Consider the following 26,831-nt stretch of genomic DNA (forward strand, 5'->3'; position numbering starts at 1 on the left):
TATATATATATATATATATATATACAGCAGTCATGGCTGATGTTAAAGGAATGGGAATAACTACAAATTAATTTAATTTATAAAATGATATATATAAAAACAAAAACACAAAAAAACCCCAAAAACAATTATGAATAAAAATTAACGAAAACCATTTAGTGGATAAATCTCAATTTAGAACTGTTAGAAACAACTTAGAAATGTTATATTATATAATATGAAATTATATATTGTATAAAGAAAATTAAGATTTTTAGAACATTACGTTTTTTTTATGCATTATTTATGCAGTTATTTTTATAAAGAACCACCCTGCTCAAATCTCAGTAGCCTACTGCACAATGTGAAAAAAATAAAAAATTATATCTTAAATTGTTTATTACATTTGTAAAGTATAATTGCAAGTATATAACACTTAATAATAAGTAGTAAGACTAAATTTTTTATAAAAATGTGTCAAAATCTGCAAACACTGTAATGCAAACAAATAATGATATATTATTTAAATTGTAAAGTAAATTAGTAAAGTATTACTGCAAGTATAGATTGTGGTCATATTTGTTGTACTCGATTTAATTTAAGTCATTTGATCATTTTTTTTTTATAACAAAAGAAAGAAACCCTGTGTCCGAATTAATTTGAACATTTGAAAGAGGAGTTTAATTGTCATGAAAATAATGGCACAATGCAAAAAAATCTTAATAGCTGTAATACTATGAAAAAACAAACAAAAAAACAAAAAAACAAAACATATATATATATATATATATATATATATATATATATATATATATATATATATATATATATATATATATATATATGTGTGTGTGTGTGTGTGTGTGTGTATACAGTGTGTGTGTATGCATATATATATATATATATATATATATATATATATATATACACACACACACACACACACACACATATATATATATATATATATATATATATATATATATATATATATATATATATATATATATATAGTATGTAGTTTGGATTGCAGATTGCACAAAAGGGGTTGTAAAATATCACAGAGAACCTGACACTCACCCCTGGAGGCTGGTCCTTTGCAAACAGGCCATATGTGTGAAAGTTGAGGTCATGTTTGTAGCTGATGTGCTCTGTTTCACCAAAACCATAGACATTGTTTGAGGGGAGGCGAGTGGAAATCTGAAGGAACAAGTTGGAGAATGTGAAGCCTGGCATAGCAGAGTCCCATCTGGAAATAGAGACAGAGAGTGAGGTATAACACAATTTTGTTAAGAGTAAAAACAGGTAAATAATATATCATAAAAATAGGTAAATAATAAATAAAACATTTTGATTTAATGTTGATTTGAACCCCTAAATGTGCCCCCTCAGCATTGCTTAAAAACTATTTTGTGCTAAACTACTCCTTACAAAACAAAACATCACTTTTAGTTTCTCCAATAAATGAAAGATAAAGATGGAGAATGAGTAATTTTAAAAAAGGTTATATATATATATATATATATGTGTGTGTGTGTGTGTGTGTGTGTGTGTGTGTATGTATATTAGGTTTATTACTCACATAATTTCATTTGTGCTCTTTCTGATCACCTGGATCCCAAACAGCTGTTCACTGATTTGGACCTTGTAAAGCCTATTGGCTTCATCTGTCTCTGGTGTGGCTGGCAGGTTGATGGGAACCGGGACCTCGTAACGTGTATTGACTGGGTCAAAGATCTGGTGGAATAGGGTGAAAATCACTCAACAGGCACTTTAGTTCTCAACAAAAAACTATTTAACAACCCTCCTCTCATTCTACTCATAGTCAGCGATGTCTAAAAAAATGCAATGCTCTTAGGCTTAACATAAGTAGAATAAAGTAATACAATTATGTTTCTCAATCTTAGTATTATTTCAATTGTATTTTTAATCTTGAAAAAATTACCTTCCATCGCAGGCTGTGGCCGGAAAGATAAGTGATTTCAACACTGAGCTTGTTGATGTCTGGAGATACAGAACGTTGACTGGGGAAATCAGTATTTCGGTCTAGATCTAAAGTCCAGCCACTTGGGGTCTGACTCAGGTTGGTGGCAATGTAGCCGTGGTTCTCAGGGTAAAAACACCAGGGCTCTTCAGCATTATCTGAAGGCTAAACATAGAGAATAAAACATGTTTTATCAAATTTGGTGAATAGTGACTTAAACATGTCTGAATGTCATTGCATTTTATGACTAAAATATCAAACCAAGTGGCATCTGCAAACAAATGATGGTTTTTTTTTTTTGTTTGAGCTTTTCTCAGAACTAATTTCACTTTTCTGATAAAGTTTTTTGCAATTATGTTTTTAGCAACTGGTCCCAAGTAATTTTTTTGTTGATGTATAAGAAAGTCAGTTCCCATCAAGTTCACACAGGTTTCCTTGCAGAGTAACTATAGACATGTTACACAAAGTTCGATAATCAGAAAGTATTCAAATACTTTTTTCCTAACTTTTGAACAATATATACACTATATACATTTCCATGGTAACAATTTTCTATAAGGATGCATTTGTAAATATGAGTTAACACATTTATATTAGTTACAATCAACTAACCATTACCTATACTTTTCCAGCACTTCTTAATCTTGGTTAATGTTTCAACATGCAGTACTAACGCATAAAGAAGTTATTGAATTATGAACTAACAATGAACAATATTTTTTAAACATCTTGGTTAATGTTAAGTTTAACATATGAACTTTTGAAACTAAAAAGTTGTTAATGAATTATGAAATAACATGAACTAACAATGAACAATTGTATTTATAAAATTAACATTAACCAAGATAAATAAATGTTGTTAAAATTAACATTCATTGTTTGTTTATGATAAATAATGCATTTATTTGCATATATCTGTTGTTATTATATAGAACTTTAACATAAAGTGTTAATTAAATTAAATTAAATTAAATTAAATTAAATTAAATTAAATTAAATTAAACACTTGGTTTGATTATCTGTTAAATACGGCAAAGGACTTCTATTTTTTTCGGCCACTGTATATCTCAAGTAATAAACGATATAACAAATGTGTCAAACATAAAAATTAATAAATGTGAAATACAAGAGTCTTTGTCTATATAGACATATATCAAACAGTATCTTTAAAATCAGCAGGGTTGCAAACTGAACCCTGTCTCTCAGTCTCTCTCTTTCTGACCTGCCAGATACAGCCACGGGCTTTGCATTTGGCCTCATCCCTGTTCTCCCCAGGTTGGCAATTGATGCGGTCTAAGAATTTGACCTCCCAGCTGATGGTGTAGTTCTTCCCGAGCTCCAGTTCCAGATCCCTCAGATACATCACCTGGCACAAACACCAAAGATTTATATATAATGCAAAAAGACAGCAGGAGTATTCATGTAAGAACCCCACGAGACACAGTTGACACCTCGGATGAGCTAGTCAAATGACAAAAATGACAAACGCCGCTGTTTTGTGAAGTCTCGTCTCTTTGCATTCATTGGCAGACATGTTATAACTCAAAGCAACTGACATGTGTAATGTGCTACGTGTAGTTTAAGAGCAAGGTCCAAATGTCCTGTTGTCATTCCAAGACCTTGAGGAGAAAGCAGCACCGTTCATCACAGCCTAATGGAAGTGTGTCTGAGTGTGTGTGCATGCTTTTGAGTGTCAGACTGACAAATTCAATCACTGTTTCGTGAACATCCCTAGACATTCAATTAGAATGACAGGGCCTCTCCTGGGACCCTAGGGAATCTTTCTCTGTATTAAACTAAAGCTGGCCTCCAATTTCTGAGCTTAGTTTGTCCTAATTGCATGTAATTGGGGGTGACTTTTCCATCTTTTCCTGAAAAGAAAAGGTTCTGCAAACATTAAAGGAGATTCTGTAAAGCCTTGGTTGTCTTTAAATGTATTTGGCGATGGCTTTCAGAGTGATCCATTGTTTTCAAATTTAGCTACTTTCAAATTCTGCTTGCTTCATACACACAATGACATCCAAAGATAACTGAGGCTTTACATAATTCTCTGAAATTAGGTTTAAAATGGCCAACGAGAGCCGTTTTGGTGGTGCATAGAAAATGTTGCTAAAAAGATGTTTCCAATATGAGACTGGGCTGTAAATTAGAAAACATTTCTCTTTGGAAAACTAATACCTTGAAACTATTACCTTGATCCCCCTTAATGCTCAAACACTATGATTATTACCTGCTTAATGAGATCATATTGAATCTGGGACTCAGTCAGTGCAGTAGAAGTGGTTCCATCTAACAAAAGCACGTTGGATGGACTTCCGTTCATTCCCAAGACTGTAATGTTCTCAAACTTCAAGTTGTTTGGATCGCTGTAACCATTGTGAGCAACGTGAATTGACAGAAGACCCTAATGCAGCAAAAAGAATCAGACATTACTACAGACTAGAATTTTGTATACAACTCAAATGTAGCTTTAAATGTGCAAATTGAAAGGAATAGTTCACCCAAAAATAAATGTTTTTGTTATATGCTGACATTTTGTCTGTGAAACCAAAAAAGCAGACATTTTGAAGAATCTTTACATAGCTCTTTTCCATTACAACAATTATTAGTGACTAACCACAACTCTCAAGCTCTGAAAAAACTAAAAATCACCATAAAGAACCACTAAATTTGTCCATAACACTTATGCTTATTCCAAGTCCTCTGAATACATATGATATTTCTGTATGAGGAACAGACAAAATGTTGTGTTGTTATTCACTGATAATCTCCTTCGTTAAAGCTCTGTAACCTCATTCACGATCATGTTCTGATTAAAAAATGGAGGATGCATCACAACAGGTTTGACGTCACTGAAGCCAAAACGCCATTGGTTCTCACATGTGTCAGAACTAAACGTGACACACCAGTTCAAATATATTGGTAGAAAATGGTATTTGAGAGTTTCAGATAATGGGAAGGTTTCCTGTCATATAATAATCCTACATTTTGGTCCTTTTTCGAGCTTGACAGACGTAGTCACTCACTATGAACTATGTCATATTATGGAAAAACGTAGCTGTGCTAAGATTCTCAAAAAAATCTAATTTTGTGTTTCACAGAAAAAAGTATGAGCATTTTTGTGTGAACTATTCCTTTAATGTCATCTTGAAACAAGATAAAGTGCCATTGTGCAAACGTACATTATCCACAGAAAAATGGTAATGAATGTGGTTGCCAGACTCGACAGTATCTAAAAGAGCAAAAAACAAAGTTATGAGAAACAAATACAATAGTAATCAGTTTCTCAAGAAAACTGGGATGTAAGTAGGAATATAGATTGAATATATATATATATATATATATATATATATATATATATATATATATATATATATATATATATATATACACACACACACACACATACACACATTACCGGTCAAAACATTTGAAACACTTGACTGAAATTTTTTTCATGATCTTAAAAATCTTTTGATCTGAATGCGTTTGTTTAAATGTTTGAAATTAGATTTGTAGACAAAAATATAATTGTGCCACCATATTAATTTATTTCATTACAAAACTAAAATGTAAAAAAAAAAAAAAATTTGAAATTGATGACTTGGACCAAATAATAAAGAAAAGCAGCCAATAAGTGCCCAACATAGATGAGAACTCCTTCAATTACTGTTTAAAAAGCATCCCAGGGTGATACCTCAAGAAGTTGGTTGAGAAAATGTCAAGAGTACATGTCTGCAAAATCTAGGCAAAGGGTGACTACTTTGAAGATGCTAAAATATAACACAGTTTTGAATTATTTTGGATTTTTTTAGTCACAACATAATTCCCATATTTCCATTTATGTTGTTCCATAGTTTTGATGACTTTACTATTATTCTAAAATGTAGAAGAAAAAAAAATATAACAAAGAATAAGTGTTTCAAAACTTTTGACCGGTAGTGTATATATATATATTTCAACTTGATTTCTTAATCTAAGTTTTGTATCTTACAGTGAACTGCTAGAGAAAAAACCCACAAAACTTTTAATTGTTGACAAATCCCTCCAAAAATACCTCTAGAATCCCCATCGTCCCAAAATAGCTCGCCTGACGCTTTCTTGTTGTCATCGAGAGCGACGATCAGTCCCATGGGATGACGTCGACTGAGGGTAAACACACACACACTTACATCACATAAACTCAAAACATTTTTTTTTTAATTTTTTTTTTTTTTTTACCAGAAACTAAAGAGTAGGAAGAAAACAGACCTTTTGAAGTTTAGATGGGATTCTTGTTTTGAATTTTTTTTTTACAGGCATCTACCGCAAAGTCAGATGAATTTTAAATAACTAGTAGCCCACCTTTTAAATGTGATGCATTTGTGTATATGTCACCCCTACTTTGAATGCATGTATATCCCAAAAGATGCTTACAGTAATACAAAAGAATTCCATTTCTGTGGTTGATGGTGTAATATACTTATTGGGGAAACAAATACAATAAATTGCTAGGGAGCACAAAGAGAAATTCAAATAATTTGCCAGAATAAAGCATTGCCTTATTTCTTTGAATTTCATTTTCAACCTCATGCAGATAAACAGGAATGTGATTGTAATGACAACTTCTGAGAGAAAAAATAAAGATATACCTGTATGTTTGAAACATGTGTTTTCAGAGTTTTTGGAAGTTACAATACCTGTATGTGGTGGTGACATCTGACTTTTGAATTGGCAGAATAGCTCCACCTCTCAGGTGTAAACCGAGTTTATCAATAGGCAGGAACAAGTCAACCTCTTGCTTGCGTTGTGTAATTCTCTTCTCCTAAAAACACACAAAAACACAACATTGTAAATATATACAGTATTTAGCCTTATTCTTTGTTTGATGCTGAAATAGAATTAGAGGAAGGAGATAAAAATGTATTGATACATTATATAGTATTATATACATGAAGAGTTGACATGAAATTCCTAGCAGTTTCAGTTTCCTCTATAATTTATTTAAACTAATTAAAAGTAATAATAATAAAAAAGAAAAAAGAAAAAGTCTAATCCTTTTCTAATAATTTTTAATGAGTTTTCATTACCTCATTAATTGAGAAACTACATGGAATATTTGCAATTATAAAAATTCTGCAGGAAAATATACTGCACAGTATATAGTATACATTTTTTATTTTTGTCCAGATCTATCAAGTTACACAAAAATACATCAAAAATGCAGTTCATGCAAAAAATTACTTTATTACAACTCTGCTGTAATGAACAGTTTTCAATTTCTGAGTTCAAAATCATTTTGATATTTTTGGTGTAAAGTAAAAAAAAATATTAAAGTAAAAAATGTCCAAGTGCCGTAACCATCCTCACTCAATAAATAACTAAATAAAAGTCTCATTAAAAGCTGAAGTGCCTGCATAAGTAGTTTGGAATAATCTTGTATTAGTTTTTTCTTAAAAATATAAGCAGTAAAACAATTTGTTTATTCATTTATTTATTTATATTTTAAATAAATGTTGTCCACCAAATCAAAGTCAGGTGGTGTAACCAACATGCCCATGAATTTGGTATGTGTTTGAGTAAAATGAACATTTTTGTTTTATTCTTTGTTTAATTCTATCAAGTACTGACAACATTTCTTCCAAATTCCAAATAAAAATATTGCCATTTAGAGCATTTATCCGCAGAAAATGACAACTGGTCAAAATCACACACACAAAAAAAAAAAGATGCAGTGTTTTCAGAACTCGACTAATGCAAAGAAAACAAGTTCATATATTCATTTTTTAAACAACACAATACTGTTTTAACTTATAAAGAGTTCATAAATCAGTAGTTGGTGGAATAACCCTCACAGCTTTCATGCATCTTGGCATGCTCTCTACCAGTCTTTCACATTGCTGTTGGGTGACTTTATGCCACTCCAGGTGCAAAAATTCAAGCAGCTCGGCTTTGTCTGATGGCTTGTGGTCATCCATCTTCCTCTTGATCACATTCCAGAGGTTTTCAATGGGGTTCAGGTCTGGAGATTGGGCTGGTCATGACAAGGTCTTGATCCGGTGGTCCTCCATCCACACATTGATTGACCTGGCTGTGTGGCATGGATCATTGTCCTGCTGGAAAAAAACAATCCTCATAGTTGGGGAACATTGTCAGAGCAGAAGGAAGCAAGTTTTCTTCCAGGATAAACTTGTGTGTGGCTTGATTCGTGCGTCCTTCACAAAGACGAATCTGCCCGATTCCAGCCTTGTTGAAGCACCCCAAGATCAACACCAATCCTCCACCTGGTCATCTAATGGTTAGACGGAGACCTGAAGAGGCCTTCAAGCCACAGTGTCTCGCACCCACTGTGAAATTTGGTGGAGGATCATTGGAGCAGCCGAGCTGCTTGAATTTTTGCGCCAGGAGTGGCGTAAAGTCATCCAACAGCAATGTGAAAGACTGGTAGTAGAGCATGGCAAGATGCATGAAAGATGTGATTGAAAATCAGGGTTATTCCACAAAATATTGATTTCTGAACTATTCCTAAGTAAAAACATTAGTATTGTGTTGCTTAAAAATGAATATGAACTTTCTTTCTTTGCATTATTCGAGGTCTAAAAACGTTACATCTTTTTTGTTATTTTGACCAGTTGTCATTTTCTGCAAATAAATGCTCTAAATGACAATATTTTTATTTGAAATTTGGGAGAAATGTTGTCAATACTTTATAGAATTAAACAAAGAATAAAACAAAAAATTTCATTTTACTCAAACACATACCTATAAATAGTAAATCCAGAGAAACTGATAACTTTGCAGTGGTCTCTTATTTTTTTCCAGATGTATACAGATATATTTTTTACTGTATATATATATATATATATATATATATATATATATATATATATATATATATATATATATATATATATATATATTAGGGCTTGGAAATTTAATATGTTGATTTCTGCAATTAACAATTGATTTTTTAATGTGTTTAAATATATATATATATATATTATTTTTTTTTTTTTAAATGAATCCAAAAACTGCAAAATGCCTGCCTTACCAGTCTCTCTCTCTCTCTCTCTCTCTTTTTCTCTCTATCCCTTACACACAAAACCTCCAACCACTCTTTCTGACTGTGTGACTAGGTCAATGCAGAGACTATGAGGGACACACTGAGTCTCTGCTATATTCATAAGTAATTTCAGATTTCATCAGGTTCTCTGTGTCCCTCCTCTCCATCAAACTAGCTCTCTCTGTTGGGATCAACTCAAGACCTGCTTTACCAAATCACGGCTTCTCTAATTGACCTGTTCTGAAATGCACAACACTTGAACATGAGCATCTTGGACTTGAGCATCTGCAAACTCATTGTCCAGATCAGGCAATTAAATAAAACACAGCATGTTGTCTTATCTAAGAGGTTTTAAAAGTACAAACAGTGAAAAGAATGGTCTTACCGTCTCAAAATCGTACCAGATGGCATCCGGGATATAGGCTTTCACTGTGTCTACATCCTAAAGCAATAAGAAAACAGGAAAAATCTGTTGTGTTAAAGATATAAATGGATATCTGTGCATGTTCACACATAGTAAGAAGTGAACCATAATGACAGCCATTATATTGATGATTTACTAATGAGCATTTTTTTTTTTATTATTTATTTTTTTTTTTTGTGAACCTTTGTTTTCCTTTATTTAGAAAAAAATATTGGTCATTGGTGTGCATTACATAAGCCAAGCTATCACATGCATTCAAGGTACATACTTTTCCTTTGGAAAAGTAAATACAAAAAAATAATAATAATGAAAAAAAAAACAAAAAAAACAATGGATATAAAATTAAAATATAGATAACGGGCCCAAGCACAACTGGTCCATTTCCACCCAATTACTTTCGAAAAACAACGCAAGGTGGACACATGCATTTGGCATTTGACATTATTCTAAACAATTTTGAAGCAATTTGAGTTAATATAAGAGGACTATTTTTAAAGTCTGTTGTAAGAGCCACACTTCCTGCTGCCAGGTGGTGGCGCTATGACCCAAAATAGTCAAATCTATGTGATTATCCCCCAAGACTAAACATACATCTTAATTTTTATGTAAATCACACATTGCACACAGAAGATATGAGTCACTTCCTGTTTCCCATTTTTTGCCATTAATTTAATGCCTCACCATGGCAACACCTTTCGATATATCAAAATATTTTCACAATTTAGCATCTTCAGTGTCTTAGCATAATGTTGTCTATATGTGGTGACAGTCTCATGATTCCCCTAGGAGGAGTATTTAAAAGTTCAGAGACTGCAATAAAAAAACAAAAATCCAAAATGGCCAACTTCCTGTTGGGTGGACCTAATGACTATAATTATGAAAGTTGTCTGGCTTGATGAGAACTATATATGTACCAATTTTGGTGGCTGTAGGTGAAAATGGGGGGAATACACAGGCCGTCTTACACACCCATTTTAAAGGGGGTGCTACAGAGAACACCCCCCCCCATGCCCATGCATGAACCTTTGTCCAGCCCTAGTGGCCGACGACTCTGATATGTGTGCAAAATTTAATGACATTTTTAGGATCCCAAGTGCCTCAAAAACACCCAAATATAGGAAGAAAAGAATAATAACAATTAATGCATTGCCATGGTAACAGTATTTAATATATCAAATATTCCTTTACAATTTTACATCAGCAGTGTCTTGACATTATTCTAAATAATTTTGAAGCAATTCATGTAAACACAAGGGCTATTTCAAAATCTGTTAACTGTGCATTACTTCCTGCTGCCAGTTGGTGGTGCTATGACTGTGACCCATAATAGCCACATCAATGTGATCAGCCCCCATTACCAAACATACAGATGCATTTTCATCAAAATCACACAATGCACACAGAAGATATAAGGCATTCCTCTTTTCCATTTTTTGCCATAAATGTATTGCTTTGCCATGGTGACACCGTTCAAAATATCAAAAATCCATTCGCAATTTAGCATCTGCAATGTCTTGGCATGATGTTGCACAAATTAGGTACCAGTCACATGAATCCCCTATGAGGAGTATTTAAAAGCTCAGAGCCTGCGATTTTCAGAAAATCCACAATGGCCGACTTCCTGTTGGACAGAGCTAATGACTGTGAGTATGAAAGATATTCGGCATTATGGTAACTATATATATGTACCAATTTTGTTGACTGTACAACCCTGCAACTTTGCTCAGCCCTAATGGCAGATTACTCTGATGTGTGTGCATAATTTCAAGAGTTTTCATGCATGTTAAGTACCGCAAAAGAACTGAAAAATAATAATAATAATCCTTAGAAGAACAATAGGGTCTCCGCACTTTCAGTTTTCGGGCCTAATAAATAAATACATATATATAGATAAATTAATAAAACTACAAATTCCAGGGCAGAGAACCAAGTGGACTAAGTGTTCAAATAAATTCTGTCACAATGTCTGCAATTTGTGTCCAAGCCTCAACTGTTTTGCTCTTTGCTCCCTGGAGTTTGGCACATGACCTCTCATGCACAACATTATGAAGGAAAGTCTTAGTCCAATTTTTGACCAGTGGTAAGGTAGGTGTAAACTGTGCCTGGGGAATGGTTTTCTGGGCTGCTGTGAGTGCAGCAAGATGAAGTTTGCGGTGTGTGACCGAGAGCTTCAACAAAGAGTCGTTTTTTAGTAAGAACAAAGAAGAAGATGCCATCATTTTGTGTCCCAGAGCATCTGAAAGAACTGATGCTACACTGGACCAAAATACAGAGATAATAGGGCAGTTCCAGAACATATGCATCACTGTGCCAACAGTCCTATTGTTACATAAGTGACAATAGGCATCCTTGGATGCTTTAATCTGAAAAAATTTCAAAGGAGGGATGTATGCCCTGTGAATTAACTTAACATGTATTAACTGATGTGCTAAATTCCAAAAAGAAAATAAAGTGTTGTCCCAAACCCTATCCCATGCCAGACCAGTATCTATTTGCAGCTCACTCTCCCAAATCGTAAATGTAGAGATTTTCTCTGGTACCTGAACAGCACATTGATTATATAGAAATGATGCCACCCCCTTACCCACAGACAGATATTTGACCATGGGATGAGAAACTAGAGGTACACCCAAAGGAATTTTGCATGCCTGAAATAAAAAGCAGATCTGTAAATAAAATAAGTAAGTATAACCTGGAAGAGAGAAGGTTGTTTTGACATCTTGGAAGGTGCGCAAACCTTTATCACTGAACATATCCCCAAATGTGTGTATGCCTTTAGAGAGCCATGCAGAGTTCTTCAATGGTTGGCCACCTAACATAAAAGCAGGGTTATACCAAAGAGGAGAGGAAGCGGTATAAGGTGGTGCTTTAATGTATTTATGCTGTAATTTGTGCAGCACTACAAGGGAGTGACTAAAAATGGGATCATATTTAACAGAAAAAGTTCTACACTTTTTCACAGAGAACGGTACATCTTGCAGGCATTGTGGATAATGGCATCGATGGCCCTCCAGAACACCTGCAAATCTTCAGTGAGCCACACCTGGATGGCCCGCATATGAAAAGCAATGTAATTCAAAATTTGGAATCGCTAGGCCACCCAGGTTTTTTGGCCTTTGTCAAAGGCCAAAGGCCAACGGTGTTTTTGCCGCGGTGGGTGGCGTGAAGCTTCCACATGCGCTATGTCTCTGTGGCAATGCGCTCAACAAGCCACGTGATAAGATGCATGGGTTGACGGTCTCAGACGTGGAGGCAACTCCACTCAATACAAGTAAGTATACTGTACATTTGAAACAAATAGATTAATTATATAACAACTTTGCACACTCAGTGAATGATAAACGATTGCCAGAAAATTTAACATTTAAAATAAAAATACAGAACTGTCAGCTGCCAGGGTTGAGCAAGAACAACTGTTCAACCCCGATTGCTGATGCGAACATAAAAGTTCTTGTTCGTTGGTTGCGATAATGCCAAGATTCCCTCCTCGAAGCACTCAATTAGAATCATAACAGGGCTTTCCAAACAAACTTTAAAAAGAAAACGCGCTCACCCAGGTAACGGGGAATAATCCAGAGCATGCAAAATCCATCCTGCTATTAAATTATTCCATTGTTTAAGGCGAATCTTCTTTGATAAAACTTTTCAGCGCCGTCTCCGCATCCTCTGGGGGGTCATAATAGGTATAATGCTCAGTCCCTGTCGGACAACCTTGAGTGTAGCTGGCAACATTAAGTAAGACAAGATCTCTCACTCACCATTGGATCAATTGGAATGCCTTTCATTGCTGGGCCATTTCCCAAGGTAAATCCTGAAAGAATTGGAACTTCTCTGCACTGTGCATAACTGTACTTGCATCACACATGGCTTGCATGATAGCTTGCTTATCTTTAAAGTTGAGCTAGCCAAAGATCAGAGTTCTTGGCTCATTCCCTCTCGATTTGCCTGTTCTGTGAACCATTTCAATTTCTAGGAGCTGCCTGTTAAGCATAGGGAGCCATTTTGGTAGATTTTCCTGTAAGAAGGCAATGCAGTAGCTGCCTTCTGTTCCCTCAGTATGGCCCATCAGTCATAGATTTGACCTACGATTACAGACTTCAGCATAACAAACCGGATCTGTAGCTCAGAGGTTTTATCCATCTATTCCTGCACTATTTGTCTGTCTTCATGCTGTGTCTTTTGGATGTTATCCACTCAGGATTGCAGTGTCTGCACTTTGGCCATCTGGGCCTTGGACTGCTAATCAAGTTGATTCAACTGGACTTTCACGTAATGTAAATTATCGTGGATGCCCTTCACCATCTCCAACATCTCTGCCATTACTTGCCACATGCATTGTTTGATGGTATACATCAGCAGCGCTCCCATCACTGGAAAGTATGTATTTTCTTGGTTCGCAGGCGTGTTTTTGGCAATAGCAGGGAATAACTCTTTAACTGTTTTGCCCTTTTTCTTCATTGGAGAACGTGTCGGAGACTTTATAAAGGACATAGGCCTCTTCCTTGAAGTATGCATAAGCAAATTAGCAGGAAATAATCGATGGATGATAACCAAAATAACCGTTGAGCACTCGAGGGGATGGAGCTCCTCTTCAAGATGCCATCTTGGACTGCTCGCAAACCAGAAGTCCAATAATGAGCATTATTCATTAAACTAATGAACTAATGGGTGGGGATCTGGGATATGTGTTTCTCCTCTCATGGCTTTTTCAAGCCTTCAGCAGAGAAAAGACTCAGAGAGATAAAAAGTGACAGGAGATCTTAGAGAGAAAGGAAAAGAAGATAACCAAAAAAGAATAAGCAAACGAACCAAAGGAAACAATGATTCATCCCATTGCCTGAGGGAAAAACCCACTGCACACTTCAAATGCTGTCACTCAAATGTGATATTTATATCAACCTGGTGTGCACAATATGCCATGAGTGACTTTAAGATATTAAAAGTGCTTGGCTCTTAATCCTGATTGGACCCATGTTCGATGCTGGTGACAAATTGCCAATATATGTACACCTGACATGGGGATGTCCCCTTTGAATGTTTCGCCGTATGAGCGTTAGCACCCCCTTAAAGGAATATTCTGGGTTCATTCTAACCCTAACGGCATAATGCAGTTAACCCTAAAACAAAAACAAATAATACACAAGCATTTATAAAATTATAAACTTCACATTTCTGCCTTTAAAATCTCCAAAAATTGGCCCCATTTACTTCCATTGTAAAAGCCTTACTGTAACCTTGATTTTTGCTTTTTTTAAAGAAAAGAAGTAAACATAATTTTCTGTGGTAATCGACATTATGCCACAAATGCTGTCGACTGTGCTTAACTTGTATTGAACCCTGAATATTCCTTTAACATTTTGCTATGCTTTGCAAATGCCACATACCACATAAATGTGTCACAGGCAACCGCAGGCTAAGATACAAATTACTGTTTACAAAATGCACAGTGGCAACACTTTTGGGTTCTGCTGGCATCCCATAAAAGAACTACTTCAGTGGGCGCTAAATTCAAATTGATCAAATTGTAACACCACGTTTCCAAAAGATTAATAAAGACTTGGGCTTCTTTTAAATTTTTTTATCCCCTTTTCTCCCAATTTAGAATGCCCAATTCCCACTACTTAGTAGGTCCTCGTGGTAGCATGGTTTTCTCACCTCAATCCAGGTGGCGAGACCGTCAGTCCATGCATCTTATCATGTGGCTCGATGTGCATGACACCGCGGAGACTCCGCATGTGGAGGCTCATACTACTTTCCGTGATCCATGCACAATTTACCACGTGCCCCACTGAGAGCGAGAACCACTAATCGTGACCACGAGGAGGTTACCCTATGTGATTCTACCCTCCCTAGCAACCGGGCTAATTTGGTTGCTTAGGAGGCCTGGCTGGAGTCACTCAGCACACCCTGGATTCAAATTTACGACTCCAGGGGTGGTAGTCAGTGTCAATACTCGCTGAGCTACCCAGGCCCCCTTGACTTGGGCTTCTTTAAATTTCTATCAGGATCGTTGGATCAGGACAAAGTCATTTTGACATGAATTATGATAATTATGAATTATGATATTTCAGTAATTGCCTCAGCTCTAATAAGACCCAATTGCCCCGCAGATGTTGTTGGTAGATTTGAAATTTTCACGAAGAAATTGCTAAAAATCTGATCGCAAATAGCTGCTTTTAATTTCCAAATTACTACCTCCACGTGTACTGGCTTTTTGTAAATGGATATGATTATAAAAATAATGTACTACTACTAAAATTTGTCTTTGGATTTATTTTGAAGGTAGTAAGTAACTTGTTTAATCTAAATCAGCTGTTTGCATGTAGAATATGTCAAATGTATGTACTGTATATGGACCAATAATTTAAGTAGTATAGATGCATATTTCATGTCTGATAGTAGTTTTAATTTTTTTTATATGCCAAATTCCTCAGGTTTTAGAAGTGTGATAAACATGTGAGGATGTGTATTTATCAACCTTTTACACATCCTGCAAAATCAATCAAGTTAGAAACTGATTTTGCTGATAGTTTAAAAAGAACCTATGCACAGTATATTTCTTTACTATAAACAATAGAAATCCCTTTATAATAACTTTAACAGATTATTAAAACCGCAGGGCTGCTCATCTCCACCTTTAAAAGCTGATGCTCAAAATAGCCTGAAAGTGCGATTGCCTGCAGTGTGACATCACAGTAATTTTATCTATATTTAGTTCTGTACTAATCTGAGCGTCATTCCATGCATTCTGATTTTTCGGAAAATAGCTCTCTAATGTTTTATTGTTTGCATTACACTGCTTGTCTGTGTTTGCTATGAAGAATTTCCATGGTTTGTCCTGCTCTGGCTTCTTTTGGAACTATTTGCAGTGACAGAGAAAGAAATGTAATCAAAATAGTGGGCATACTGTGTCTCAAATGCCAGTAAATTAATGTTAAATTCTTGTTTATAGAACTGCTATAAAATATTTTGATTAAAAATACATTCTAAACATTTGAAGTTTGTGTATGTGTGTGTGTGTATATATATATATATATATATATGCTTGTGCCATATCCTAAAATTTCATACTGAAAGGCAGATCTTGCATCAGCTTTTCCTACTGAGTAACAGCACAGTCAGTCCCTCTATGTGTCCTGAAACACAGTAGGCAACATTACATTTTTTTATTTAGTTTTGAAAAAGTTTGAAAGCAGCCCTGATGCCCTACACAGCATGGGTGTCTCGCCATTTGAAGCTTATCAACATACTTGACTCTTTAATTGAGGGTCCCAAAATGAGAGCATTTGAGCACTTAAAGACAGCTAAGATGACAAAAATAAATCCAAATGGCGGAAGGAGATTTCCCCAGTCAAAACTCCAGTAAAGATCAAAGTTCAACTGATCTGCAAGTTAGATGCCATGTGTCATTAAGGTAAAGTAGCACGATGAAAAACAAATGTGTTTTTTTTTCCCGCCTTTCTTGCAACTTGTTTCAGCACCATAAAAACCTGCAGGCCCAGTAACTATCATAATCTTTCATGTGGCTGATGCATATGCATTTTACTGGTGTTTGAAGTCTTTACATCACACACAGCTCTCTAAAGATTTGAATAACCCCTATGCACACTTTCTTGACGTATGCGCATCAAACTTTCACAAAACAGGCCTTTTCCGTGTTCTCATGGGGCGCTCTTTGAACAGAAGGAGCCCATTTCTTGATAAAATGTGGGAAGCCACATTAGACTGTTCAAACAATTTATCACCCATTTTCACATGACCGCAATCTATATTTGGTTCTAATTTCTTCATAATGAGGTCGACGATCTCATTAGAAAGAGAGAAAAGAAAGGATGGAAATGAAAAGAGCGAAAAAAAGAAACAAAGTGCCATCTTTTTCTCATTTGTCCCAGAGGAGGTCACCAGTATGGGCATAAAGGAAGTCATACAACATAGTTTGTGTGAGTGTGTGTGTGGCACTCACAGGATCCAACACAGGCGTGATTAGAAGATGAGCTCCCCACAAGAACTGGCGGTCAACTGCCCAGGTTGCTTTGTCAGAATAGAACCTGCAGGGTAGAAAACAAAACGTTTGCTAAAGTTCATATATCACTAGGGTTGGGAACCGAGAACCGGTTCCATTAAAAAATAAATACAGCAATCAAATGATTTCCATGACTTTCATTTCCATTAACGATTCTTGAATTTGAATTCACCGTGCTAAAATATTTGGATAGTGTTTCATGCGCTACCATTTAGCGGCACTGCAATTGAATCTACAGCACAAAACATACAGAGCTACCAGTGCAGCCCGATTCCTGAATAAATGTCTCTGTGTTCCGATTCTTTTGAATCTACAGTGCGAAACATACAAACATACACTGAGTGACCAGTGTAGTCCAATTCCTGAATGAATTAGTACGTTTATATTGGCTGTTATAACCACTCAGTGGTAATTGAAAGATATACTGTATGCAGTAGATAATGTGTAATTTGTAATGTTTACATTCTGAATGCATGGCACTAATGCTAATGCTAGCATGCTAACCTTGGCCATAGTATGCGCCTGTTACCCTCTTTATTTTATTTTATGATGGATTTTGTGAAAATAGTCCTTGTAAAACCATACATGTTTTTAAGGAAAAACATTTGATGCTACTGCAAAGATGAGTGTAAGGTTATATGGGTGTTACTATGGCAGACAGATAAGAGGATTAGTCAATGGGCAGAATACAGACAAAAGAATAATAATCAGAGGATTACAGACTTCTAATCCATCCAAAATGAACATTTCTAGCATTCACCACGATACAGGGTGCGTTCCATTCAGAAGTGATCATCCCTATGTCCTATTCCCTTTGAAGACTTTACCATCCACTGTGAGAGCTTCGGAGGGCTAAAAGGTGAGAGGCTTTTAAATCAAACTTTTAAAGTGCATGTAAATGCACTCACTGACTCTAATGAGCCAGTTCTTTTGAATCTACTTCGCAAAACATTCAGCCTGATTCCCATACAAATGACTCTTTCCAGCCAGTTCTTCTGATTCTACAGCTCAACCACTGAAGTCAGATTCCTGAATGAATGATTCTTATGAGTCGGTTCTTTTGAATCTACAGCACAAAACATACAGCACCACCAGGGCAGCCCGATTCCTGTTCGAATTACTCTTTTGAGCCAGTTCTTCTTAATCTACAGCTCAACCACTGATGTCAGGTTCCCGAATGAATGATTCTTATAAGCCAGTTCTTTTGAATCTACAGCACGAAACATTCAGCTCGACCAGTGTAGTGTGATTCCTGAATGAGGGACTCATATGAGTCAGTTATTTTAAAACAACACTGCAAAACATACAAAGCTTCCTAACGAATGAATGACTTTAATCAGCACATTCTTTTAAGTGAATCAGAAACTTACTGAACTGAATGCCAACTTAAAATGAGTAATTATTGGATGGTATGTCCACCCAGTTCTCCCATAAATGAACATCCTGTTCCAAACCCATTAGGGTGAGTAAATGATGACAGAATTTTCATTTTTGTTTGAACTATCCCTTTAAAGTATAAAGTAATTGTCCCCATGAGTCCATGAACAGAAGACCAATACAGGCTGTTTGTCAGGACTCAAACTGTGGTATAATACAGGCGCTGCTGTTTGCATATGGTTATAGACTCACTCATGCATCATGGGACGTACTACGGTCTCTCCATTGACATGGGCCTTGTAGAAGAGAGTGTAGAGGTACGGCAAGAGAGTGTATCGGATGTTTAGGTAATGCTTGGAGGTGTTCACCAACGTGGAGTTTTCTCCATATGAGGCAGGATCCTGGGTCTGTTAGAGAGGAACATGGATAAAACTAGTCAGGGATGGAGAAATGATGAGGCAGAGAAGTTGAAGAGGAAAGAGAGAATGAAAATTCTGCTGGAGAGGCTGAGAGAGAAATAGATTTTACTGTGTGGATACTGATAATATGCTCATCATGGCGGAGAGCCATCAGTCCCGGAGACAGGCGTGGAATGATTATTCTCCGAATAAAAGGTCAAATCTTATTCATCTAATTTCACCAAGAATATAATTTTCCATTAATTCTCATTTGCCCTCTCAAACTCTCACTCCAGAGGTCTGATTGCTTCTCTCATGCCAATCTCACAATAATGATTAGGGAAATAAATCTTCAACAAATAGCATTTAAAGAGAGAGGACACGTTTGTAATCCAGAGTGATGCCGTTATACCTGAAACATGTAGCAAAGAAGACGTTTTGTACACTAAGGTTGAATGTTTAGCGGTATTTCATTTGAAGGACCTACTTTGTAACCTTGTGCATTGTGATTTCGGCTGAAGGGGTAAAATGCACCGACTTGCATCCAACGTGTACACAGATTCTCAGGGGAGTCGTCGAAGAAGCCACAGATATCGGCACCAATCTGTTAAACATAAATAAATAAATAAATATATAAATAAATAAAAACATGCAATTGTGAAATTCAGTCCATCACCCTTTAAAAAACAAACAAATCACAAATGAGATTGTTTATTGTCTCAGTTGTTCCTCCTAGACAACAATATTAAATGGAGACGTTTGCTTCTTGGAAACTCCTGCTTATCAGATGTTTCTCCTGAAAGACAGGCTCAAATAATCTCACATGTCTACTGTAGAATTTTAGAAGAGATCACAACAAGTCTCAAACTGTGCTCAGATTTGGCAAGATATTGAAGAATGCAATCAAAAGTCAGATATTTCAACATTAACAACTTTTATGATCCAATTCTTCCAAGACCAAATTTTTTAGAAATGCTATCCACATTATACATTATATATATATATATATATATATATATATATATATATATATATATATATATATATATATATAATTGTGCAACATCTACATGACTTTGTATATAACAATAAACAGAGTTTGCATTGTCCATTCCATTATAAACTCATTGGATCTGACAACTGAGTCGGTCAGTCAATGTTAATTCAATTCAAACTGAAACACTGAGTCCAAAGTGCCCATTCAATTTCTCCATGCATGTCATGGAAACTCAATCATATCCAAAGTTAGCCCAATTTGTTGTCTCCAAAACCTTTCCTATGTCTCTCGGTGGGGATGTTGTGTTATAAAGAAAGTCTAGTCTCTACATTTGATGTCCTAAACCAAGGCAAACCGCTTACGTAAGGGATTCCGAATAGGTTAAACTCCAGCATGCCAGGAATGGCCCATTTAATGTCATTCCAGTTGGCGCCGTTGTCGCCCAGCCAGTGCCCCGAGTATTTGCCCACCCCAGGGAAAGAGGATCGGGTAAAGACCATTGAACGGCTGTTCCCAAACACTTGTCTGGATGCCCTGGAAGCAGAAATATTGAGAGGTAAAAGGACCGTTGGCACCATAACACTATGGCAGTAACATCAATGAGGGAATTGGAAAAACAATGCCAACAGGCAGGAGGAAGTGTGGTAAGGGAAACAAAGAGATGGAGAAAACGCAGGTGGGAGTTAAGCCGAGAACGAATGAGAGAAGGGAAGAGAGTGGAACAAATCAATGTGGTAGAAATAACAAGATGAGTAAAATAGACTTCCTGCTGAAAATAAAAGCAAAAACATAAGTAACTCGACCCTCTTGACTCTCCTTTGAGGAAAACATCATGCAGTATGACTATAATGGACATACGCTACTTGAAAACTGAGTCATGCATGACACGACTTGAGTCACTACTGCTGTGACTTTGAATGAGTGCTGTTGTGCTGTTCTACTCTAGGTTTATCAAACTATATCATCAAAATATAATTATCATTTGTGTAATTTCAAAACTTTATATTCTGCTGAATATACTTGATGAATCCTGCATGGATTTCCATGCTGAACAAGGCTGGCTTATGCTGGTTAGTTCTAGGGCTAGACAATATATTAAATTCTTACAAAATAATCGTGATGATTTTGCTGCTGTATAAAATTAAGCAATAATGTGAATATCAAAAATGCTTTCTTACTATTTACAATCACAATTCAGATATTTTAAATTAACATCCCCATGGGGCCTGGGTAGCTCAGCAAGAAAGATGCTGACTACCACCCCTTGAGACCCGAGTTTGAATCCCGGGGCATGCTGAGTGACTCCAGCCAGGTCTCCTAAGCAATCAAATTGGCCTAGTTGCTAGGGAGGGTAGAGTCACATGGGGTAACCTCCTCATGGTTGCTATAATTTGGTTCTCGCTCCTGGTGGGGCACGTGGTGAGTTGTGCGTGGATGCTGCGGAGAATAGCGTGAAGCCTCCACACACGCTATGTCTCCGCAGTAACGCACTCAACAAGCCATGTGATAAGATACGCAGATTGACTGTCTCAGACGCAGAGGCAACTGAGATTCATCCTCTGCCACCCGGATTGAGGCGAGTCACTACGCCACCACGAGGCCTTAGAGCGCATTGGGAACTGGGCATTCCAAATTGGGGAGAAAAGGGGAGAAAAAAAATAAAATAAAAAAATAACATTGCCACTAGTGAAAACCATATTACAGATATCAAACTGAGCATTTTAACTAGTTGTTATTCAGTTGATGATATCAGAAATGGACATTTGCACAAGTAACAATGTTAATTATTAAAGGAATATTTCGGGTTCAATACAAGTTAAGCTCAATCAACAGCATTTGTGGCATAATGTTGATTACTGACTCATCCCTCCTTTTCTTTAAAAAAATATGAAGGATACAGTGAGGCACTTACAATGGAAGTGAATGGTGCCGATTTTTGGAGAGATTAAAGGCAGAAATGTGAAGCTTATGATTTTGTAAATGCACTTACATTAATTCTTCTGTGAAAACTCATGTATTATTTGAGCTCTAAATTTGTTTAAATCGTAATTTTTACAGTCGTTTTAGGGGTTATTACATCATTATGGCAACGAAGTTGTAAAATTGGCTATAACTTTACACAGAAAATGTTAGTAAGCAATTGTATCACACTAAAATCATGTTAACAAGCATATTGTTTATGTCTTGTGGCTATACTTTTAAAACATTGAGTATTTTAACATTTATGGATTGGCCCCATTCACTTCCATTGTAAGTGCCTCACTGGATCCCAGATTTAAGATATTGTTGTATTTGTACATATAAATAAAAATGATTAAATATCATTATTACTTGGGTACAACATTACTTTATTCATGCATTAAACCTTTTGAATCAACTTGGCTACAATGGCTTTTTGATTGAAACTACGACTTCTCTTATTGAAATAAAAATCACAGTTTTAAGCCATTACAGAGCAAATACATTGCTGTCAAAATGAACACGTTAACGCATGCGATTATTTAAAAAAGTTTAACGTTAATTTTTCTTAGTCGCGATTAACACATTTACCGTTAATACAGCATAAACCAGCATAAACACTAGTTGAAAGGGCGGAACCTTTGTAATGTGTAATGAGTCATTTCACTGATGCACACCACAAAAACACACAGCAGTGATTAAGTGTCAGTGATAAGTGATGGGGAAAGGAGCTCTTAACACTATTTGTTGTACAAAACAAGCCTAGATGGAACTTTTGACAGAAATTAAGCATTTTTCAGCTTCTTTAAGGCGCATTTTAATTACCAGAAAAGCACACCAAGTCTTAACTGTTACCAAAACGCAGAATGAGACGTTTTTGTCTGCATATTCTTTTCATGTGGAGTTCAAAGCAACGCTTGACGCTGGCGCTGACGGCCTGATGCGAATCATGAATGTGGCTCACGATTGCTGTAGCAAAGCAGATAGCCACAGTCTGCCTGCAGATTAATATTGTGGAGGATGAGAGTTTAAGAGATTTAATGCCCATTGCAATAAATATCCAACCTATGTGGGGACTCATTCTTTCAATTTGTCAAAATCCCACTCAGACTTTGCGAAACGTTTAATGTTACTTGAATTGGTGCTATTTTAGTGCATTTTTATCTGTATACTGTGGAAGACTTTGTTTAAAAAATGTTAATAAAGCAGTGACATACTGCAACAAAACATACTGTTTTGTTTTCTTTCCTAAGAAGGAAATAAATGCATTTTGACAGGAAAAAGTACATTTAGAGTCAAATTTCAGAACTTTTGTAATCTGCGATTAACCGCGATTAACTACGAAAAATTATGCAATCAATCGCGATTACAAATTTTTATCTATGGATAGCACTAATTAAGATATTTATCGAATATTTCAGTGATAGGCTGTAAAATATGAAAATATAATTTTTGTAGTTATATCACCCAGCTCTAGTTAGTGCTTGTTTGATCTAGCTAGTGAACCAGTATAGTCATGTTGTTCACCAGCAAATAATGCTGGTCAACCAGCATGGTCTTTCTAATAAAGTTGGTTTACCAAGGAAGTATAGCTTGTTTAGTTGAAAATGTACTAATTAAGCTGAAACTGAGCTGCAAAAACAGGCTATGTCGACATATCAATATCTATTAATCAACCCCCCAGATGAATGACAGTATTAACTAAGCTGGTAGGCGGAGGTTAGCCAAGCATTACAGAGGTCTTTTACATATAGGAGTCTTAAAAGTACAGTAGCAACATCATGAACCCTTACTTGTCCGTGGCCAGGACCATGGAGTATCCATAGAGACTGTGGACATCATAGTGGTTACCCCATTTCTGTTTAGCATCCATACATAAGGTTTTACTGTACATGAGCTCATCAAGGATACCTTTAGAGAGAGTGAGAGAGAGAGAGAGAGAGAGAGAGACGAGTTTATGTGAATGATGAGTTGATGAGTAAAAACTCAGGCACGAATAAATCTGGTTGAAGATGTATTTCAGAATACTCACTCGGTGTGTATGGAGGATAATTCAAATTGTTATCGGCACAACCTTTGTTGGATCCCTTCACAAAACTGGACACCTCATTCATGTCCTGGGAAACAATATAGCAGTTAGTTCAGCTCTCCCTAATTCTGGGAGCTTATTGTCTCTAGACTAAAACAATCTATTTTATGGAGAATTTAAAGTAAATTGTTTCTTGGAATAATGTGCACTGCTGAATTGTGCACAATAACACCAGCACCATGTTTTGAGAAAATAAATAGCGTCAAATTTGATTTCATGAGGCTACATCTTTCAGTTTATATTTCATGTTTGTATCATGATGTATATGCATTGATACAGTGACATATAAAAAAAAATTGATTTGGAGAGACTGTAGGATATGAGAGATGAGACCCTGAACATTTCTCATGACCTTTTTTACCTTTATTCAATGTCATTCATAGGATCATGTTCAATATTTGGTCACAGGTAATGCTATCTGCGGGTTACTTACAATCCATAGGGCGTCATGCTTGACTTCTTTGTGGAATCGCACAATTTCATCAACCCACCAATCAATGCAGGCCTGGTTAGTGAAGTCAGGAAACACGGTTTCCCCAGGCCAGACCTGTAAGAGGAGAGGAGACTTGTCATATATACAGTATAGATCTACTAAAGTGTTGTTTTGTCAACTTAAAAAGCCACAAAACTCCAATTCTGATGTAATGGGGACTTTAATCTCTTTTATGGAGTACACACCACTTATGATACTTCTCCTGTTAATATTTTTATTTCCTTTGATCTTTATCAACCTGAAATTCATTCATTCTTCTCTTAACACACACACACTGGCAAGTGCAGTTTATAAAATGGTCTATTTCTCAGAGGAAAGGCTTCAGTTTGGCACATGTCAAGGATATTCGCTTGTCAACGGTCTGTTTCCTGTTCTCTCTATGTCTCTAAATATTTTTATTCCACTTGAAACCCTTCAAGAACATGTCCCGTGCATTTCACCCCCGCCCATACAAACAAAAATAATAAAATAAAAAATAACATTAAAATAATAATAATAATAATATAAACAAAATTACTTCTTTACTTATTTTATTCTTTTAATTATGATATTATTTTAATGACAGAGTAAATGTGATCAAGCACATTTGCTCTGTATTTGTTATTTCTAAGATTTTTTTTTGTTTTTTTGTTGTTGTTGTTGTTGTTGTTTAAAGAGTGAAGTATCTATACATCATTTTAGAATGTGTTCCATTGCCTTAAATGTATGCTGATTTTAATAAATAAAAAATAAAAACAATATTGTATTACAGTATTTTTTTTTTTTACAGTAATACGGGGGAAATGTTACATTACAGTAAAAGGAATATAATGACAATCATCTTTGATAAAAATGAAAATTACAACAAAAAACAACAACAACAAAAACTCACAAGTAAACGATTTGGACACATTAAGGTAATAATAATAAAAAAATGGGGAGGGGGGACTAATTTTCTTTAAACACAAATTTATTTATTTAGATTTTAGGGTGAAATGCCACCTGGATATGTTTTTTTGTGAGATCCCACAAACTTTTGTTTAATGTGTGTGAGACACCCACAAACATTACAATTGGTCACAGTGGATACCGTGTACTGCAGAAAATATGCCTGTCTTCATGTTTTCTTCAATTTATTTCTCTGTGTTTTTAAGCAACTTGCATTTTTATTCAACTCTCTTTTGTTCCCTGCTTTTTTTCATCTAGTATGGGTCTATGCTGAACGAGAGCATGATATTAAACTCTAATGCAAAAGCATTGCAAACACTGACCTGCAATAAAACCATAAAAAAGCAATTAGCATCTGCCTGTGCTTAATCAGCTAAATAATCACAAGTGATATAATTGCCATGTGATGTGTGTCTTATTGGCCCGAGGGGTGATATATAATATAACTCAAGGTTACAGATTGTAAAGTAATGGCCTCTTTCATGGCAATCACATGGCTGGACCTCATGTATTTAGAAAGCACATGTCAAACTCCAGATGGCCTTCACTAACTTAACTCATTGTTATAAATCATATGACTAAGATTGATTGCTTCATAAACCAGTCAATAAATACAATATAATTACCCAATAAAGTGGAACTACATCATGATTAATAACGTTCAGTGAGTAAAAATCCAACATAATGCCTTTCTCTGAAGCAGTGCTTGAAGTGGTAAAAGCATTATCACAAATAAATAAATAAATAAATAAATAATAATAATAATAATAATACAATTATATTTTTATATAAAAATATTTTCTTTCAAAATAAAACAAAATAAAGTAAAAAATAAAATACAATAAAAAATAAAATAAAATAAAATAATAAAATAAAATAAAAGGAAGCTTGAAAAGCTAGGAATATTTTCGAAAGAACTTACTTCTCCCAGTAAAGGTATTTCCCCATCTGCTTCAGTGACCCAAACTTTAGCTTCATTTCCCCTGAGGAACGTTTCGTAGCTTCTGTTCACTCTTGGACTTGTGGCCACGGCAGGGTCCTACGATGAATAATATGTTTAAAGGTGCTCACCTTCTCAAATAAACTAACACACAGTGTCAGCTAGGGGTCAAATGTTTACTTTGAAGTTTGCAATGGTC

The 26,831-nt window shown here is 35.6% G+C and overlaps 1 protein-coding gene across 1 annotated transcript in view; it reads right to left on the reverse strand.

Annotated features, from left to right (window-relative positions):
* The window catches only part of LOC127456245 (sucrase-isomaltase, intestinal-like), a 65,852-nt gene that overhangs the window by 28,898 nt on the left and 10,123 nt on the right, over positions 1 to 26,831 (reverse strand). Inside the window, exons 11-27 of the mRNA XM_051724640.1 lie at positions 26,615 to 26,731; positions 24,706 to 24,819; positions 24,216 to 24,300; positions 23,977 to 24,094; positions 20,587 to 20,758; positions 19,715 to 19,831; positions 19,082 to 19,236; positions 17,393 to 17,477; positions 9,391 to 9,447; positions 6,643 to 6,767; positions 6,021 to 6,109; positions 5,146 to 5,195; positions 4,194 to 4,367; positions 3,186 to 3,329; positions 1,925 to 2,128; positions 1,562 to 1,716; positions 1,060 to 1,228 (exon numbers count right to left, since the gene is read on the reverse strand). Coding sequence (XP_051580600.1) covers positions 1,060 to 1,228; positions 1,562 to 1,716; positions 1,925 to 2,128; positions 3,186 to 3,329; positions 4,194 to 4,367; positions 5,146 to 5,195; positions 6,021 to 6,109; positions 6,643 to 6,767; positions 9,391 to 9,447; positions 17,393 to 17,477; positions 19,082 to 19,236; positions 19,715 to 19,831; positions 20,587 to 20,758; positions 23,977 to 24,094; positions 24,216 to 24,300; positions 24,706 to 24,819; positions 26,615 to 26,731 — 2,130 coding nt within the window. The remainder of the gene's footprint in view (positions 1 to 1,059; positions 1,229 to 1,561; positions 1,717 to 1,924; positions 2,129 to 3,185; positions 3,330 to 4,193; positions 4,368 to 5,145; positions 5,196 to 6,020; positions 6,110 to 6,642; positions 6,768 to 9,390; positions 9,448 to 17,392; positions 17,478 to 19,081; positions 19,237 to 19,714; positions 19,832 to 20,586; positions 20,759 to 23,976; positions 24,095 to 24,215; positions 24,301 to 24,705; positions 24,820 to 26,614; positions 26,732 to 26,831) is intronic.

The sequence above is a fragment of the Myxocyprinus asiaticus genome, chromosome 18 (genome assembly GCF_019703515.2).
Source record: "Myxocyprinus asiaticus isolate MX2 ecotype Aquarium Trade chromosome 18, UBuf_Myxa_2, whole genome shotgun sequence".
NCBI classification, from domain to species: Eukaryota; Metazoa; Chordata; class Actinopteri; order Cypriniformes; family Catostomidae; genus Myxocyprinus; species Myxocyprinus asiaticus.